Genomic DNA, 18,010 nt, shown 5'->3' with positions numbered 1-18,010 from the left:
CTCTGAGCATCTGCCCCGTGGTGTCTGGCATTCAATACTTTGTCTTCAGGGTCTGGCCATGCCCAAGGGACACAGTCCAGATTTCAGCCTTCACATGTATTATGACCTGTTTGGGTGCGATCTTCAGGGGTTTAGGAATATTTTCCAAAAATCTTTGCTGCAGCAAGATGATGTAGACAATGCCTCATGCCCTGCTTCTCCTCACAAAGGATGCTCATGCTGTCTTACTGATGCACGCTCCTGTGCCAGCCTAAAGCCCCTGAATCATAAGATGGTGTCTGGGGTTTTATACCAATATTTGTAGGGATAGTGTACTAACGGGGGCACCAGTCACACTCAGCTCCTTGTGAAGAAATGAGCATAGGAGCTGGCTCTTGGAGGCCCCTGGGCTGGTTAGGCTTTCTCCGAACTGCTCTGATGGTACCTCTTCAAGGATGGGAGTCTTGCTTCCTCCACCCTTTGGTAGCCGCTAACTCTACATGATTGAAATAACCAAGCCTTCCAACGCCAGACTGCCTTACCAGACAGCACACTGTACATAGACTGGTGCACAAGTGTCACTGGGTCTGCGGGCTGCAGTTCAGATGGCCAGGCTCGCTAAGCTGGGATGGATTTATTGCATGGCACAGGAACAGTATTTCTTACGGAGCAGAAATTCCTGGAGCCCTTCAGACAAAAACCATAAGCAGAGGAACATCCGTACTTGCATTTCCAGCTACCAGCATGTCAGACACACTGCTTTTCAGTCTCAGTCTCAACTCTTGCACCATCTTATCATCTTAGCACTGTAGGGACGCATGTCTCCTGTGTTAAAGTGCGGGGGGCACTTGCTTGGCAATTGCTAGCAGGTAGCAACAATCACGGTAGAAAAGGAAGTGTGTGTGGACTGGAAGGAATTCTCTAGCAGCAGCTGGCTCCAAGACCAAGTTACAGTGAGTATTGTGCTTTGGATGGCAGGCAGATCAGGCACAAAAACACATTTTTGTGCTACTGTTTTGTATAGCACAATGGAATGGGCTGAGAACAGGGGTAACTGAACAAAACACAATTATTTTTTACAGAAAGAACCTGAATGCAGTGTTAAAAATCACTTTGTCTATCACATGTATGGTCTCTAACTAGAACTATGAAGAGTAAATCATAACACACAAAGCAGCTTTCACTCTGGCCACAACAACTGTGAATTCAGCTTTCGAGTGTATATATTTAAATGTTTGCAGTCTAGTTTGGAGAACTCTACATTCTTAATCATCATGGCCAAAACTGTCAAATGTGAAGACTGGAAGTTCAGACACCACAATAAAAAATGGATTGATTTTTTGCTGAGCAATCCCAGCTCCTGTTGACTTCAACTATAGAGGCATGACCAGTGTTTCCATCTTTCTAATACACTCTTGGACAGTATGTACTGATTGGGTTGGTGCCAGGATCTGTAGTGGCTGTATACAGAATATGATGGCTGCCGGGGGGAGGGAGAAGGCGAGGGGGGGAAAGCTGTTTTCACTCCTCTTCCAATCACAGTTGCTTCTCCTTTAACTGTAAAGCCCTTCAGAAAATGCTGGTGTTCATACGGTGTCGTTTATTTCTCTCTCTCCTCCAACCCCCCCCCCCCACACACACACACCTCTACCCCCTGTGCCAGCCAAATGTAGTCGTACTAAGCTCTATATTAAAGCTAGAGGGAGGTTTAATACATTCTTTTGAGTCGAAGTTTGCAGTTGGACTATGTAAATAGATCAGTTTCTGTGTAATCCCCCTGGCAATTTCCTCCATGCTCCTCTTGCTTTTGTTTTGGTAAATGTTGCAAAATAATTTTTCAAGGAAATTGGGTAGGGAAGAGGTAGGTAGAGGGGAAGAGAGTGCTGGCTCGGACTGAGACATTTCGAACTTGGGTGGAAATTGCACTAGTAAAGGGGTAGGTGGACAAGTTTGGCACAAACTACAGGCTTTGTAAAAACAGTCTTTTAGAGACTTGTAAGACTAAACGCAATACTGCCAATGGAAACAAACATTGCCCTGCAGAATCTGCTTCCCAGCCTTTACAGCAGTGGTTCTCAACCTGCGGGCCACTTGCGGCCCACTCAGCACACAGCTTTGGCCCATTTGACATCCTCGGGGCCTAGAAATAGTATAATGTTTGGTTGCGGCTCACATAACACAGAAAGCTGCAGTTTCGGCCCACAATGGTAAATAGGTTGAAGACCACTGCTTTATGCACTACCCAGCATGAGAATTGAAACTGACTAAACACTGACTAGTCTGTTTCATCATCCCAGTGACCATAAATGTGAAAAGTGAACAGTATAACCCAGGAAAATTAAATTTGATTTTTAAAAATCTTTGTTTTAATCCTCTTCCACTAAGTATGGTTAATAAGCAAGATCATGAGTTGAAAAACTGTTTGTGTTCCTTTTAAATTCCAATGCATAGTGCAAATAAAATACCCCCAGGCTGTGAACTTCAAGTCAGCCTAACTTTTTAGAAAATCTATTTAACATTCAGGGCCAGATTTTCAAAAGTACTCAGCATCCAGCAGCTCCCATTGTCCTCAATGGCTGCAGGGTTCTCCATTCTTCTCAGTGGGTGCTGAGTGCTTACAGGGACTTTCAGAAGATGGACTCCAAAACTGCCATCTCGTCAGGCATGGTGAATTTAAACCACCCCCTGAGAAAATTAAATCTCTTGTGCTTGAACTAATCCTGTTGGACTCAATGAGTTTTTACCATGTTATGACAATGATGACATCTGTGCCAATTTACTAGAGCTAGTCAAAAACAGCTTTTCCATCCTGTGGGAAATTGCGATATTTCGATACTGAGATGAGATGTTGAAACCTCCAAATATTTATTGAAATGAAATATTCTGGCTCAGATTATCAAAACAGGAGGTTTTCACCTGAACCAGGAAATCCAAGAGTGGCCATTTTGAATTCAGCCTTTTTCAGTGGAGCAGGGTGGCTGGGCAGAGGTCGGAGGACCAACACGTGCAAATAAAATAATTCCCAAGAGGGCCTAGGTTGCAGGAAAGGGCAGACGACACCTCATTTGGCCAGGAGCTGGTACTGCAGGATTTGGGAACATTTTTCAAAGGTGTAGGGCAGCCAACAAGGGGCTGCCTGCCAGGACTGTGGAGAAGGGAGCTCCCCTGTTGGCAGGGGGAGGAAATCTGAGATAGTGACTTATGGTACCCCCTCTACAGGAGGGCACCAAGGGACCCATCCTGGAGCTGGCAGCAACCTACTATCCACTGTAGCATTGGGCTGACTCTCCAGCCCTGTACCTCCTGCAGTGGGCCTGGCATGCACACCACTGGTGCCATGTGGCTCCCTATAGTCTCCTGCCTGGGTCTCCTTGCTGCTCCCTAAAGCTGTGTATTGGTGATGCTGTCTCCACACTGCACATAGCATACACTTGCATGTATTATGTTGCTCGCATCCACAGTGCAGCCACTCTGCTTCACTTAGCATCTCCTGCTTTCAGGGTGCATGGGGCTCACTGTGGTAATCATTAAGCCCTGGTCTACACTGCGAGTTTAGGTCGAATTTAGCAGCGTTAGATCGATTTAACCCTGCACCCGTCCACACAACAAAGCCATTTTTGTTGACTCAGTGGGCTCTTAAAATCGATCCCCTCCCCGATGAGGGGATTAGCGCCGAAATCGACATTGCCAGATCCAATTTGGGTTAGTGTGGACGCAATTCGACGGTATTGGCCATCGGGAGCAATTCCACAGTGCTCCATTGTGACTGCTCTGGACAGCGCACTCAACTCGGATGCACTGACCAGATAGACAGGAAAAGAACGGCGAACTTTTGAATTTCATTTCCTGTTTGGCCACCATGGTGTGACCACGCAGAGCTCATCAGCAGAGATAACCATGGAGTACCAGAATCGCAAAAGAGCTCCAGCATGGACCGAATGGGAGGTACTGGATCTGATCACTTTATGGGGAGACGAATCAGTGCTATTAGATCTCCGTTCCAAAAGACAAAATGCCAAAATATTTGAAAAAATCTCCAAGGGCATGAAGGACAGAGGCTGTCACAGGGACCCGCAGCAGTGCCGCGTGAAACTTAAGGAGCTCAGACAAGCCTACCAAAAAACCCAAGAGGCAAACACCTGCTCGGGGTCAGAGCCCCAGACATGCCGCTTCTATGATGAGCTGCATGCAATTCTAGGGGGTACCCCTACAACTACTCCACACCTGTACGTGGACTCCTGCAAAGGAGTCTCATGCAACAGGGATGAGGATTTGGGGGATGAGGAAGATAGCGCACACCAGGCAAGCAGAGAAACTGTTCTTCCCGACAACCAGGAACTGTTTATCACTCTGGAGACAATACCCTCCCAACCTGGGCCCCCGGACCTTGAAGGCGGAGACGGCACCTCTGGTGAGTGTACCTTTGTAAATATAATACAGGGTTTAAAGGCGTGTTTAATGATTAATTTGCCCTGAAGACTTGGGATGCATTCGCGGCCAGTACAGCTACTAGAAAAGTCTATTAATGTGTCTGGGGATGGAGCAGAAATCCTCCAGGGACATCTTAATGAAGCTGTCCTGAAGGTACTCCCAAAGCCTTTGCAAAAGGTTTCTGGAGCGGGCAGCCTTATTGCGTCCTCCATGGTAGGACACTTTACCACGGCAGGCCAGTAGCACGTAGTCTGGAATCATTGCATAAGAAAGCATGGCAGCGTGTGGTCCTGGTGTTTGCTGGCTCTCAAGCAACATCCGTTCTTTATCTCTCTCTGTTATCCTCAGGAGAGTGATATCATTCATGGTCACCTGGTTGAAATAGGGGAATTTTATTAAGGGGACATCAGAGGTGGCCATTCCTGCTGGGCTGTTTGTCTTGGCTGAAAATAAATCCTCCCCACTGTTAGCCACGTGGTGGGGGGAGGGGTGACGCGATCATCCCAGAGAATTGGGTGTGGGGGGAGTTTAGTTGGGTTTGTGCTGCACGTTAACCCAAAAACTTCAGCCCCTCCTTTTAAATGGCCAATGTGTGTTTTTTTCAATTTTAATCTCCCTTTTTTTCCTCCCGCAGCTGCAAATGTTTCAACGCTGTGACTAGCATCTCCGTCCCAGAGGCTAGCACAGATTAGAAGGTGAAAAAAACGCACTCGTGATGAAATGCTCTCTGAGCTCATGGAGTCCTCCCGCACTGAAAGAGCCCAGCACAATGCATGGAGGGAGACAATGGCAGAGTCCAGGAAAGCACAAAATGAACGTGAGGAGAGGAGGGACGAGCGAGAGGAGAGGTGGCGTCAGCGTGATGAAAGGAGGCAGGATGCAATGCTGAGGCTACTGGAGGATCAAACCAATATGCCAGTGTATGGTTGAGGTGCAGGAAAGGCACAGACCGCCACTGCAGCCCGTGTGTAACCAACTACCCTCCTCCCCAAGTTCCATAGCCTCCTCACCCAGATGCCCAAGAATGCGGGGGGAGGGGGAACCTCCGGGCACCCAACCACTCCACCCCAGAGGACTGCCCAATCAACAGAAAGCTGGCATTCAATAAGTTTTGAAGTGCAGTGTGGCCTTGTCCTTCCCTCCTCTCCACCCCACCTGGTGCTTCCCTCCTCCCCCACCCCTCCCAGGCTACCTTGGCAGTTATCCCCCTATTTGTGTGATGAATTAATAAAGAATGCATGCATTTGAAACAACAATGACTTTATTGCCTCTGCAAGTGGTGATCGAAGGGGGGAGGGGTGGGGAGGGCGGTTGGCATACAGGGAAGTAGAATGAACCAAGGGGTGGGGGGTTTCATCAAGGAGAAACAAACAGAACTGTCACACCGTAGCCTGATCAGCCATGAAACTGGTTTTCAAAGCTTCTCTGATGTGCAGCATACCTTGCTGTGCTCTTCTAACCACCCTGGTGTCTGGCTGCGCGTAATCAGTGGCCAGGCGATTTGCCTCAACTTCCCACCCCAGCATAAACGTCTCCCCCTTACTCTCACAGAGATTGTGGAGCACACAGCAAGCAGTAATAACAATGGGAATATTGGTTTTGCTGAGGTCTAACCGAGTCAGTAAACTGCGCCAGCGTGCTTTTAAACGTCCAAATGCACATTCTACCACCATTCTGCACTTGCTCAGCCTGTAGTTGAACAGCTCCTGACTCATGAAGCCATACACAGGCAGCCTGGACAGTAGTCAGGAGCTGTTCAACTACAGGCTGAGCAAGTGCAGAATGGTGGTAGAATGTGCATTTGGACGTTTAAAGGTGCGCTGGTGCAGTTTACTGACTCGCTTAGACCTCAGCGAAACCAATATTCCCACTGTTATTACTGCTTGCTGTGTGCTCCACAATATCTGTGAGAGTAAGGGGGAGACATTTATGGCGGGGTGGGAGGTTGAGGCAAATCGCCTGGCTGCTGGTTACGCGCAGCCAGACAGCAGGGCAGTTAGAAGAGCACAGGAGGGCGCGGTACGCATCAGAGAAGCTTTGAAAACCAGTTTCATGACTGGCCAGGCTACGGTGTGAAAGTTCTTTGTTTCTCCTTGATGAAATCCCCCGCCCCTTGTTTCACTGTACTTCCCTGTAAGCTAACCACCCTCCCCTCCTCCCTTCGATCACCGCTTTCAGAGGCAATAAAGTCATTGTTGCTTCACATTCATGCATTCTTTATTCATTCATCACACAAATAGGGGGATGACTACCAAGGTAGCCCAGGAGGGGTGGTGGAGGAGGGATGGAAAATGCCACACAGCACTTTAAGCATAGCACTTTAAAAGTTTACGACTTTAAAATTTATTGAATGCCAGCCTTCTTTTTTTGGGGCAATCCTCTGTGGTGGAGTGGCTGGTTGGCCGGTGGCCCCCCCCCACCGCATTCTTCGGCGTCTGGGTGTGGAGGCTATGGAATTTGGGGAGAAGGGCGGTTGGTTACACAGGGGCTGTAGTGGCAGTCTGTGCTCCAGCTGCCTTTGCTGCAGCTCAACCATACACTGGAGCATACTGGTTTGGTCTTCCAGCAGCCTCAGCATTGAATCCTGCCTCCTCTCATCACGCTGCCGCCACATTTGAGCTTCAGCCCTTTCTTCAGCCCGCCACCTCTCCTCCCAGTCATTTTGTGCTTTCCTGCACTCTGACATTATTTGCCTCCACGCATTCGTCTGTGCTCTGTCAGTGTGGGAGGACAGCATGAGCTCAGAGAACATTTCATCTCGAGTGGGTTTTTTTTTCTTTCTAATCTTCACTAGCCTCTGGGAAGAAGAAGATCCTGTGATCATTGAAACACATGCAGCTGGTGGAGGAAAAAAAAAGGGACAGCGGTATTTAAAAAGACACATTTTATAAAGCAATGGCTACACTCTTTCAGGGTAAACCTTGTTGTTAACATTACATACATAGCACATGTGCTTTCGTTACAAGGTCGCATTTTGCCTCCCCCCACCGCGTGGCTACCCCCTCAACCCTCCCCCCCCCTCCCCGTGGCTAACTGCGGGGAACATTTCTGTTCAGCTGCAGGCAAACAGCCCAGCAGGAATGGACTCCTCTGAGTGTCCCCTGAAGAAAAGCACCCTATTTCAACCAAGTGACCATGAATGATATCTCACTCTCCTGAGGATAACACAGAGAGAGAAAGAACGGATGTTGTTTGAACACCAGCAAACATACACTGCAATGTTTTGTTGTACAATGATTCCCGAGTACGTGTTACTGGCCTGGAGTGGTAAAGTGTCCTACCATGGTGGATGGAATAAGGCTGCCCTCCCCAGAAACCTTTTGCAAAGGCTTTGGGAGTACATCCAGGAAAGCCGCGAATGCCAGGGCAAATGAATCCTTTCACATGCTTGCTTTTAAACCATGTATAGTATTTTAAAAGGTACACTCACCGGAGATCCCTTCTCCCCCTGCCGGGTCCAGGAGGCAGCCTTGGGTGGGTTCGGGGGGTACTGGCTCCAGGTCCAGGGTGAGAAACAGTTCCTGGCTGTCGGGAAAACCGGTTTCTCCGCTTGCTTGCTGTGAGCTATCTACAACCTCATCATCTTCGTCCCCAAAACCTGCTTCCGTGTTGCCTCCATCTCCATTGATGGAGTCAAACAACACGGCTGGGGTAGTGGTGGTTGAACCCCCTAAAATAGCATGCAGCTCATCATAGAAGTGGCATGTTTGGGGCTCTGACCCGGAGCGGCCGTTCGCCCCTCTGGTTTTCTGGTAGACTTGCCTCAGCTCCTTAAGTTTCACGCGGCACTGCTTCAGATCCCTGTTATGGCCTCTGTCCTTCATGCCTGGGAGATTTTGACAAAGGTTTTGGCATTTCGAAAACTGGAACGGAGTTCTGATAGCACGGATTCCTCTCCCCATACAGCGATCAGATCCCGTACCTCCCGTTCAGTCCATGCTGAAGATCTTTTGCGATTCTGGGACTCCATCATGGTCACTTCTGCTGATGAGCTCTGCATGGTCACCTGCAGCTTGCCACACTGGCCAAACAGGAAATGAGATTCAAAAGTTCGCCGTTCTTTTCCTGTCTATCTGGCCAGTGCATCTGAGTTGAGAGTGCTGTCCAGAGCGGTCACAATGGAGCACTCTGGGATAGCTCCCCGAGGCCAATACCGTCGAATTGTGTCCACAGTACCCCAAATTCAACCCGGCAAGGCCGATTTAAGCGCTAATCCACTTGTCGGGTGGAGTACGGAAATCGATTTTAAGAGCCCTTTTAGTCGAAATAAAGGGCTTCATCGTGTGGACGGGTGCAGGTTTACATCGATTTAACGCTGCTAAATTCGACCTAAAGTCCTAGTGTAGACCAGGGCTAAGGGCGTACACTGTGCCCTACCCTCCGAGCTCTGTCCCTGTCCCATACCTACAGGGTAACTCTGGGCATCCCCAGGTTCCAACAGAGCATACAATCCGGATTTCAAAAGGTTCCTGCCTTATCCAAGGGACCGGTTCCCCACCGTCGCCTGCAGCTGCTTCTCCACTATATGAGTGCGTTGCACCATTGTGCCGTCCGGGGTCGATCATATCGCATCTCCTCCGAGGCCCCCGATGAACTCACCGGTGCGCGCTGGGCGTCGGTTCTCGCTGCAATCCTCGACCTCCAGGAGGGGTCCGGGCAAGGCTAAATAACAGCCTTGTAGCCCACCCAGGGACGCCAAAAGCTGTTGCCGGCACCCAGTGCCAGAGGCAAGCAACAGCAGGGGTTCGTTGTCCCGTGTGTGTCATCCAATAATCACAACGGGGTGGAGAAGCGGAAAAGTTTATTTGAAGCTTCAAAGACGGTACAGGGAGAATAGAATCTCCAATCCTGCACACCGAGCAGGAAGTTACACAGGCTTTTATACATCTTTTCTTCAGCATACTTATCCAATAGCAAGCTGCCCTAAGTATCCATATAGCCGGCTAATCCAGTTACCAGCTAGTTCCCTTGTTCTCCGTACCATCTATTAAACTATAGGTATAAAGCTGCTTTGTTCAGCATTGTTCTGCCATATCTGCCCTGTTTGGCCTTGTTTAGTTTCAGGCAGTCTAACTTTGCAACATATTGTTGCAGATCCTCAGCATAACTGCTGCGAGTGCTTCCAGGCGGGGGGGACCAAGGTCACTTGGGCCTAGTGTGAGGGGGCTTCATCGACACTCATGGTCTTCCATCCCCTCGAGTTACCTAGTGGCCATGCCCAGGTCCCCAACAGTATGTAGAGCAGTATAAACAAGTCATTGTCTGTTTGAAATTTTAGTTTGTACTGACTTCGCTAGTGCTGCCTTATACGTAGCCTATTCTAAAACTAGGCAAATATCTAGATGAGTTGATGTACCCCTGGAAGACCTCTGCGTACCCCCTGGGGTACATGTACCCCTGGTTGAGAACCACTGCTCTAGACCTTTAATCATTTTTGGTCTTCTCTTGACATCCTCCAATTTGTCCATATCTTTCCTGACATGTGGTGCCCAGTGGACAAAATACTCCAGTTGAGGCCTCATCAGCATGGAGTAGAGTGGAAGAATTACATCTCATGTCTTGCTGACAACACTCCTGCTAACACATCCCAGAATGATGTTTGCTTTATTTGCAACCGTGTTATACTGTTGACTCGTATTTAGCTTGTGATCCACTATGATCCCCAGATCCCTTGCCACAGTACTCCTTCCTAGGCAGTCATTTCCCCTTTTTTATGAATGCAGAGGTGGTCAGATTTTTGTTGGTGATAATAGTTTGACTGAAAAATGCCATTTTTGTCAGTTGAAATGATTTGGAAAAACGGTGTCTATTTTGATGAAATTTCATTTAAGGGGAAAAGATAAAGTGTTTTAATGTTAAAACATCCCATTTGACATTTTAAAAATGGAACATTTTTGTTTTGAAATGACTTTTTGAAAGAAAATTGTTTATGCATAAAAATATTTTTAAAAAGTTTAAAAGGGTGAAATTGTAACAAAATGTTTCAATTGACCCAAAATACATTTTTTGGGGGGTGGGGGGGAAGAAATTTTGAATTTTGGTTTCATTCCTTCTCAAACGATTTTTTTTTTAATTGTGGAATTTGAAAATCCAGGCCCTGCCCCTCCCTCCACTACTCCCTTGTAGGCACCAGACAATTTGGCCAGTTCACTGAAGTGCCTACAGGAGAGCAGCTGCGTACTGACTGTTGCAGATCAGGCCCACAGTGTTCTTATTACAGCATCAGCCATGTTTGATTCTGTCTGCCAAGCTACATTGCTGTCCATGGTCATAAGCAGGGCCGGATTAACTCTCCTGTGGGCCCAGCGCGCTTAGATTTTGTGAGGCCCCTGCCTTTTTCCTGGGAGGGAGTTTGGTGCAGGAGGGGGCTGGGGCAGGGGATTGGGGTGCAAGAGGGGGTGCAGGGTCTGGGAGGGAGTTTGGGTGCAGAGGGGGATTCTGATATGGGGCGGGGGGTTGGGGTGCAGGAGGGGGTGCGAGTTGCAGGCTCTAGCTGGGAGGCGCTTACCACATCGACTCCCAGGAAGGCTGTCTGCCTTAGCCCCATGCGGCTCCCAGAAGCAGCTGGCTGCTAGCACATCTCCACGGCCCCTGGGGATGGTGTATCTCCATGCACTGCCCGTGCCTGCAAGTGCTGACCCCGTAGCTCCCACTGACTGATTCCCAGCTGCGGGGATGGTGTTGGGGGCGAGGGGGAGCTCATGGAGCTGCCTCCCCCTGTCACAGCATGCCACAGAGACATGCTAGCAGCCGGCTGCTTCTGGGGGCCGCGTGGGGCTATGGCAGGCAGGCAGCCTGAGCGCCCCACTGCGCTTTTAGTGGCCTGGAGTTGGAGGTCGCTGCCTGTGATTTATTTTTGCGGGGCCCCTCTTGAGCTGGGGCCCTGGGCTGCAGCCCTTAAAGCCCTTGCCTTAATCTGGCCCTGGTCATAGGCGCTGGAACTAGGGGTGCGGGAAGTCGTTTCCATCACACACAGGGTTTATAATTTGGTTCAACGGCTCTCAGCACCCCCAGGATCCACATTGTTCCGGCGCCCCCGTCCATGGAGTCACTAGAGCACAGTTCACGCCCGGGGAAACAGAGTCAAGTTTTAAGCAGCGGCTGGTGCTGGGGACGGGGTTTGCTCGGGGAACGTGGATCTGACTGAAAGCTGCTTTGGGCGTTGCTCTTGGGTGTGAGAGGGAGTGAGAATGAAGAAAACACCCCCGGGGCCCCCTTGTAAAATACACAACAACCCTTCGCAGCGGGATTGCCGCAGCACTCCGCAGCCGTCCCGGCTCGCAGCTGGCCGCTCGGGGTCGGCGGCCGGGTGGCGAGAGGAAGAAGGCTAAGGGCGCGCTGCAGGCGGGGGAGGACGCGGGGACGCTGGCGGGGACCCGGGGCCGGACGGAGCGAGCAGCCGGCGGGGGAGGTGGAGCGAAGGCGGGTGCGGGAGCGGGGCGGGCCCGGCGGAGGCACAGCCCCTTCCCGCCCGGCTCCGGCCGGCAACGCGCAGCCCGGCCCTACGCCCAGGCGTCTAGCCGGGAGTCCCGCCCTGCCCGGGGCAGAGCCGCGATGGGCAGCAGCCTGCGGCGGGCCGGGCTGGCGGGCGCGCTCCTGGCGCTCGGCGCGGGCGGGGCCTACGCCGCCTGGCGCTACCTGGCCCGGGACCCCGGGGGCCGAGCGCTGCCGCGGGAGCCGCCGCTGGAGCCGCGGGCGGGCGGAGCCTGCGCGGCGGCCGGGGAGCAGGTACCGGGCGGGGAGCCGGGCGCGGGGTTCCGCCGGGCTGCGAGCTCTGCGGGGCCGGGGCCCCCTCGGGCGGCTGCTCCGTGGCCGGGCAGGGCCGTACGGACGTGGGGGTCCCGCTGGGAGGTCACCGGCCGGAGCCGCGGGATCTACCCTTCTTCCCGGCCCCCGGGGTACCGGCAGGGGCGTGTGGGGCAAGAGCTCGTTCCTGGGCCGCGCGGAGCGGGGGAGCGTGGCCGGCCTCCCTGCAATCCCGGGCACAGGCCAGCGGAGCCAGCCAGGGCGGGAGATCTGCCTGCCCCCGGGCTATCGAGGCCAAGGCAGGATAAGCCCGAACGGCCTTGGGGGAAATCTTGTTAGTGCCGAGTGGAAGGACGGCTCAGAATAGGAGCTGCCTGGAGCGCCGCTCCCGCAGGGGCTGGCTCTCCCTGCCCCGGCCCGGGGGCGGCCTGGGCTGGCTCTCCCTGCCCCGGCCCGGGGGCGGCCTGGGGCCAGGCGCAGCAAAGGGCGTGCTGCCGCTGGTGACTGCAGCGGGCTCGCTCCGAGTCGGGGCAGTCTTCGCTTGGCTCTCGCTGGGACAGCTCGTGTGTCCCCTTTGTCCTGGATTGAGGAGCTGCCCTGCTGTAATGAACGGGCAACAGATTAAACGTTTATTTTAGTGACTAAGCCACAGGGGCTTTATCTATGTAAGACCCACCGTTCACAGCTTCAGAACTAATCAAATGCAAATCCTTCCATGCCAAGGTGGCTGCAAGTTCACTCTTATGCTCCTGTTAAACCATAAAAAGAAAAGGAGGACTTGTGGCACCGTAGAGACTAACAAATTTACTAGAGCATAAGCTTTTGTGAGCTACAGCTCACGACAGCTTATGCTCTAATAAATTTGTTAGTCTCTAAGGTGCCACAAGTCGTCCTTTTCTTTTTGCAGATACAGACAACACAGCTGGTACTCTGAAACCTGTACTCCTGCTGCTCTCTTGATCTCTGGTACAAGAGCAAACTTCACACAGAAATGCAGACTGGGAGTGTCAGAGAGGCCTATGCGATTTAGGCATATAGTTTGTATTGACCACTGAGGACCGGTGTGTGCCTGACTCCCCTGGCTGCTTTTGAAAATCTCACCCATAAGCAATATGCTGTCTCCATCCTGTATCTACTTATTTCTTCCAGGGTAACACAGCTTTGCCTGTCTAGGAAGAGGCAGGGCTGACTTTCACAGAGAGCAGGAGAGCATTCTTCAGAGGTTAAGGATTAGCATGGTTTGAATCTGACAGGTTAATCTCAGGCTCTTGTTCCCACGTGTCCACAATGATGTTTGAAAAGCCTTTAAAAAAATAAAGAAGGTTATTGGGCCCAATTTATTGCTGGCATAAAATCGCACAACCCCGCTGAAGTCAGTGGAGTTGAACTTTGCTTTCACCAGCAGTGGATGGGGGCTAGGAAATAGAAAAGCCCATCATTGTAAAGTTCACATTTGTGGGATCTTTTCTTTCTTTCGTTCGTTCTTTCTTTCTTTTCTGAATGTCCTCCCCACCCCACCCCCGATCAAATCCTGCACTTAGTAAACACTAGAATAATTTCGGAAAGCAGGACAGCATCTGTAAGTGCAGACCCATGTGGTCGTGTAAAGCCAGGGAAGGCCTGATCCAAGCCCACTGGGAAGACTCCATGTGCTTCTGTGGGTTCATGTTAGTGGAGCACCTGGTGGTCTCGGGGCAGAGACAGCTCTTGAGTTAACTGGCCACTGTGATTTTTCAGTTAGACTTGTAAATGTGACTTACATGTAGAAAAAGCACTGGGCTTTGCTCTTCATTGGTGCATTAGGATTTCATAATCCTACTGCTTCACTAGATCGCCAAAGAGACTTCCAGGGCAGACAGTTCTTGAACTTCTCATTTAAAGAAAAAAATCCTGCCTTCCTTATATATCATAATGCAGCCATAGAGAGCACAACCCACTGCACTCAATTTTCATACCCAGCTCTACTCTACAGTGTTTGGTGGGCTAAAATCTATGTCACAGAAGCTTCATCCACAAATTAGTGGAACTGAGAGTTTCTGCTCAGCTGAGACCCAGGCTCACAGGAGAGGCTTTATAGATGTGTTCCAGCACTCATGCCTGGAGAGGAAAGTGGCTCTAGCTCAGGTGTGAAGTCAGGGGAAGGGAAGAGTGGAGGCACATGCCCAGCATCTGGATAGAAAGGGGACTTAGATTCTCATGGCTAGTCTCCTTACATTAGACACTAAAACAATCTAAATAAATACATACACGCATGAGAACGGCCACACTAAGTCAGACCAATGGTCCGTCTAGCCCAGTATCCTGTCTTCCAACAGTGGCCAATGCCAGGTGCCCCAGAGAGAATGAACAGAACAGGACAATGGTCAAGTGATCCATCCCCTGTCGTTCAGTCCCAGCTTCTGGCAGTCAGAGGTTTAGGGACACCCACAGCATGGGGTTGCGTCCCTGACCATCTTGGCTAATAGATGGGCCTGTCTTCCATGAATGTATCTAATTCTTTTTAGAACCAATCCAGTTACGCTTTTGGCCTCCACAACACCCCCTGGTCCGCTTTGTTATGTGAAATACTTCCTTTTGTTTATTTTAAACCTGCTGCCTATTAACTTCATTGGTGGACCCCTGGTTCTTGTGTTATGTGAAAGAGTAAATAACATGTCCTTATTCACTTTCTACATACTATACATCCTTTTCTAGAGCTCTGTCATATCCCCGCTAATTCTCTCTCTTTTAAACTGAAAAGTCCCAGTCTTTTCAATCTCTCCTTGTATGGAAGCTGTTCCATCCCTCTAAATGTTTTTGTAGCCCTTCTCTGTACCTTTTCAGATGATGATATATCTTTTTTTGTGATGGGGTGACCAGAACTGCACACAGTATCCAAAGTGTGGGCGTCCCGTGGATTTATATCATGGCATTATGATATTTACAGTCTTATTTTCTATCTCTTTCCTAATGGTTCTCAACATTGTTAGCTTTTTGACTGCTGCTGCACACTGAGTGGATGTTTTCAGAAAACTATGCACAGTGACTCCAAGATCTCTTTCTTGAGTGGTAACAGCTAATTTACACCCCATCATTGTGTATTGTTGGAATTATGCTTTCCAATGTGCATTTACATTGCATTTATCAACACTGAATTTCATTTGCCATTTTGTTGCCCAGTCACCCAGTTTTGTGAGATTCCTTTGTAACTCTTCGCAGTCTGCTTTGGACTTAACTGTCTTGAGTAATTTTCTATCATCTGCAAACTTTGCCACCTCACTGTTCACTCACTTTGCCAGATGATCAATGCATATGTTGAACAGCACGCGTCCCATTACAGGTCCCTGGGGGACCCCTCTATTTACCTCTCTCCACTGTGAAAACTGACCATTTATTCCTGCCTTCAGTTTCCTATCTTTTAACAAGTTACTGATCCATGAGAATCTTCTCTTATCCCATGGTGCCCACTTTACTTAAGAGCCTTTGGTGAGGGACCTTGTCAAAGGCTTTCTGAAAGTCAAAGTACACTATATCCACTGGATCCCCTTTGTCATACCTCACCAAACAAGTACATGGATTTCCCTTTACAAAAGCTGTGTTGATTTGTCCCAACATACCTTGTTCATCTATGCATCTGATGATTCTGTTCTTACTGTAGTTCAACCAGTTTGCCTGGTACTGAACTCAGGCTTAATGGCCTGTAATTGCCAAGATCACCTCTGGAACCCTTTTAAAAATCAGTGTTGCATTAGCTACCCTCCAGTCGTCTGGTACAGAGGGTGATTTAAGTGATAGGTTGCATACCCCTGTTGGTAGTGCTGAAATTTCACATTTGAGTTCCTTCAGAACGCTTGTGTGATACCATCTGGTCCTGGTGACTTATTACCGTTTAGTTTATCAGTTTGTTCCAAAACCTCCTCTATCGACCCCTCAGTCTGGGGCAGTTCCTCAGGTTTGCCACCTACAAAGAACGTCTCAGGTGTGGGGATCTCCCTCACATCCTCTGCAGTGAAGATTGATGCAAGGGATTCATTTACATTTCTGCGCAACGGCCTTTTCTTTCTTGAGTGCTCCTTTAGCATCTCGTTGGCTCACTGATTGTTTGGCAGGCCTCCCAAAACACACCCCAAATAAAACTCCTTCTACGTTTATGAACTGCCTGTGCCTCTGCCTGTTGATTGCACTGACTACCGAAACTGACCATGGTCCAAGAGAGAACTTGTTATACTTTCAGGGGATTACCTGTAACCCTAGAGCCACGGCTTTGGCTCACCCTGACATCCAAGGTGCAATTCTAACGTCTCTTAAACCAGAGGAATTCCAGAGGAGTCAATAGGTTGTTGGTTTTGTGTTTTGTTTTTTAAGTCGTTGATGTTAGTCAAGTCTTACACTTGTGTAATAAGAAAAGGAGTACTTGTGGCACCTTAGAGACTAACCAATTTATTTGAGCATAAGCTTTCGTGAGCTACAGCTCACTTCATTGGATGCATACTATATAGAATCATAGAATATCAGCGTTGGAAGGGACCTCAGGAGGTCATCTAGTCCAACCCCCTGCTTAAAGCAGGACCAATCCCCAATTAAATCATCCCAGCCAGGGCTTTGTCAAGCCTGACCTTAAAAACTTCTAAGGAAGGAGATTCTACCATCTCCCTAGGTAACGCATTCCAGTGTTTCACCACCCTCCTAGTGAAAAAGTTTTTCCTAATATCCAACCTAAACCTCCCCCACTGCAACTTGAGACCATTACTCCTTGTCCTGTCCTCTTCTACCACTGAGAATAGTTTAGAACCATCCTCTCTGGAACCACCTCTCAGGTACTTGAAAGTAGCTATCAAATCCCCCCTCATTCTTCTCTTCTGCAGACTAAACAATCCCAGTTCCCTCAGCCTCTCCTCATAAGTCATGTGTTCCAGACCCCTAATCATTTTTGTTGCCCTTCGCTGGACTCTCTCCAATTTATCCACATCCTTCTTGTAGTGTGGGGCCCAAAACTGGACACAGTACTCCAGATGAGGCCTCACCAGTGTCGAATAGAGGGGAACGATCACGTCCCTCGATCTGCTCGCTATGCCCCTACTTATACATCCCAAAATGCCATTGGCCTTCTTGGCAACAAGGGCACACTGCTGACTCATATCCAGCTTCTCGTCCACTGTCACCCCTAGGTCCTTTTCCGCAGAACTGCTGCCTAGCCATTCGGTCCCTAGTCTGTAGCGGTGCATTGGGTTCTTCCGTCCTAAGTGCAGGACCCTGCACTTATCCTTATTGAACCTCATCAGATTTCTTTTGGCCCAATCCTCCAATTTGTCTAGGTCCCTCTGTATCCTATCCCTGCCCTCCAGCGTATCTATCACTCCTCCTAGTTTAGTATCATCCTCAAATTTGCTGAGAGTGCAATCCACACCATCCTCCAGATCATTTGTGAAGATATTGAACAAAACCGGCCCCAGGACCGACCCCTGGGGCACTCCACTTGACACCGGCTGCCAACTAGACATGGAGCCATTGATCACTACCCGTTGAGCCCGACAATCTAGCCAACTTTCTACCCACCTTATAGTGCATTCATCCAGCCCATACTTCTTTAACTTGCTGACAAGTTATGCATATGCGTATGCATCCAATGAAGTGAGCTGTAGCTCACGAAAGCTTATGCTCAAATAAATTGGTTAGTCTCTAAGGTGCCACAAGTCCTCCTTTTCTTTTTGTGAATACAGACTAACATGGCTGTTACTCTGAAACTTGTGTAATAGAGATCAAAACTGGCCCACTAACAGTCATGGAGACACTGCTGTTTTCATCTTGTGCGTGAACTGAATATGTTCATATGGATTCCATCGCGGTGGATCTGTGTGTTGTGCAGAAGGTAAAC

General features: G+C 49.6%; 1 protein-coding gene across 1 annotated transcript in view; it reads left to right on the top strand.

The window, feature by feature from the left end:
- Nucleotides 1–11,873: 11,873 nt before the first annotated feature.
- ARL9 (ADP ribosylation factor like GTPase 9) overlaps nucleotides 11,874–18,010 on the top strand; it is a 34,099-nt gene continuing 27,962 nt past the window's right edge. Inside the window, exon 1 of the mRNA XM_037896537.2 lies at nucleotides 11,874–12,138. Within this exon, the coding sequence (XP_037752465.1) occupies nucleotides 11,965–12,138 (174 nt within the window). The 5' untranslated portion in view covers nucleotides 11,874–11,964. The remainder of the gene's footprint in view (nucleotides 12,139–18,010) is intronic.

Source organism: Chelonia mydas, chromosome 4 (assembly GCF_015237465.2).
Source record: "Chelonia mydas isolate rCheMyd1 chromosome 4, rCheMyd1.pri.v2, whole genome shotgun sequence".
In the NCBI taxonomy this organism is placed as follows: Eukaryota; Metazoa; Chordata; order Testudines; family Cheloniidae; genus Chelonia; species Chelonia mydas.
The sequence above is the reverse complement of the archived record's forward strand: the minus strand, read 5'-3'. Positions and strand labels throughout refer to the sequence as shown.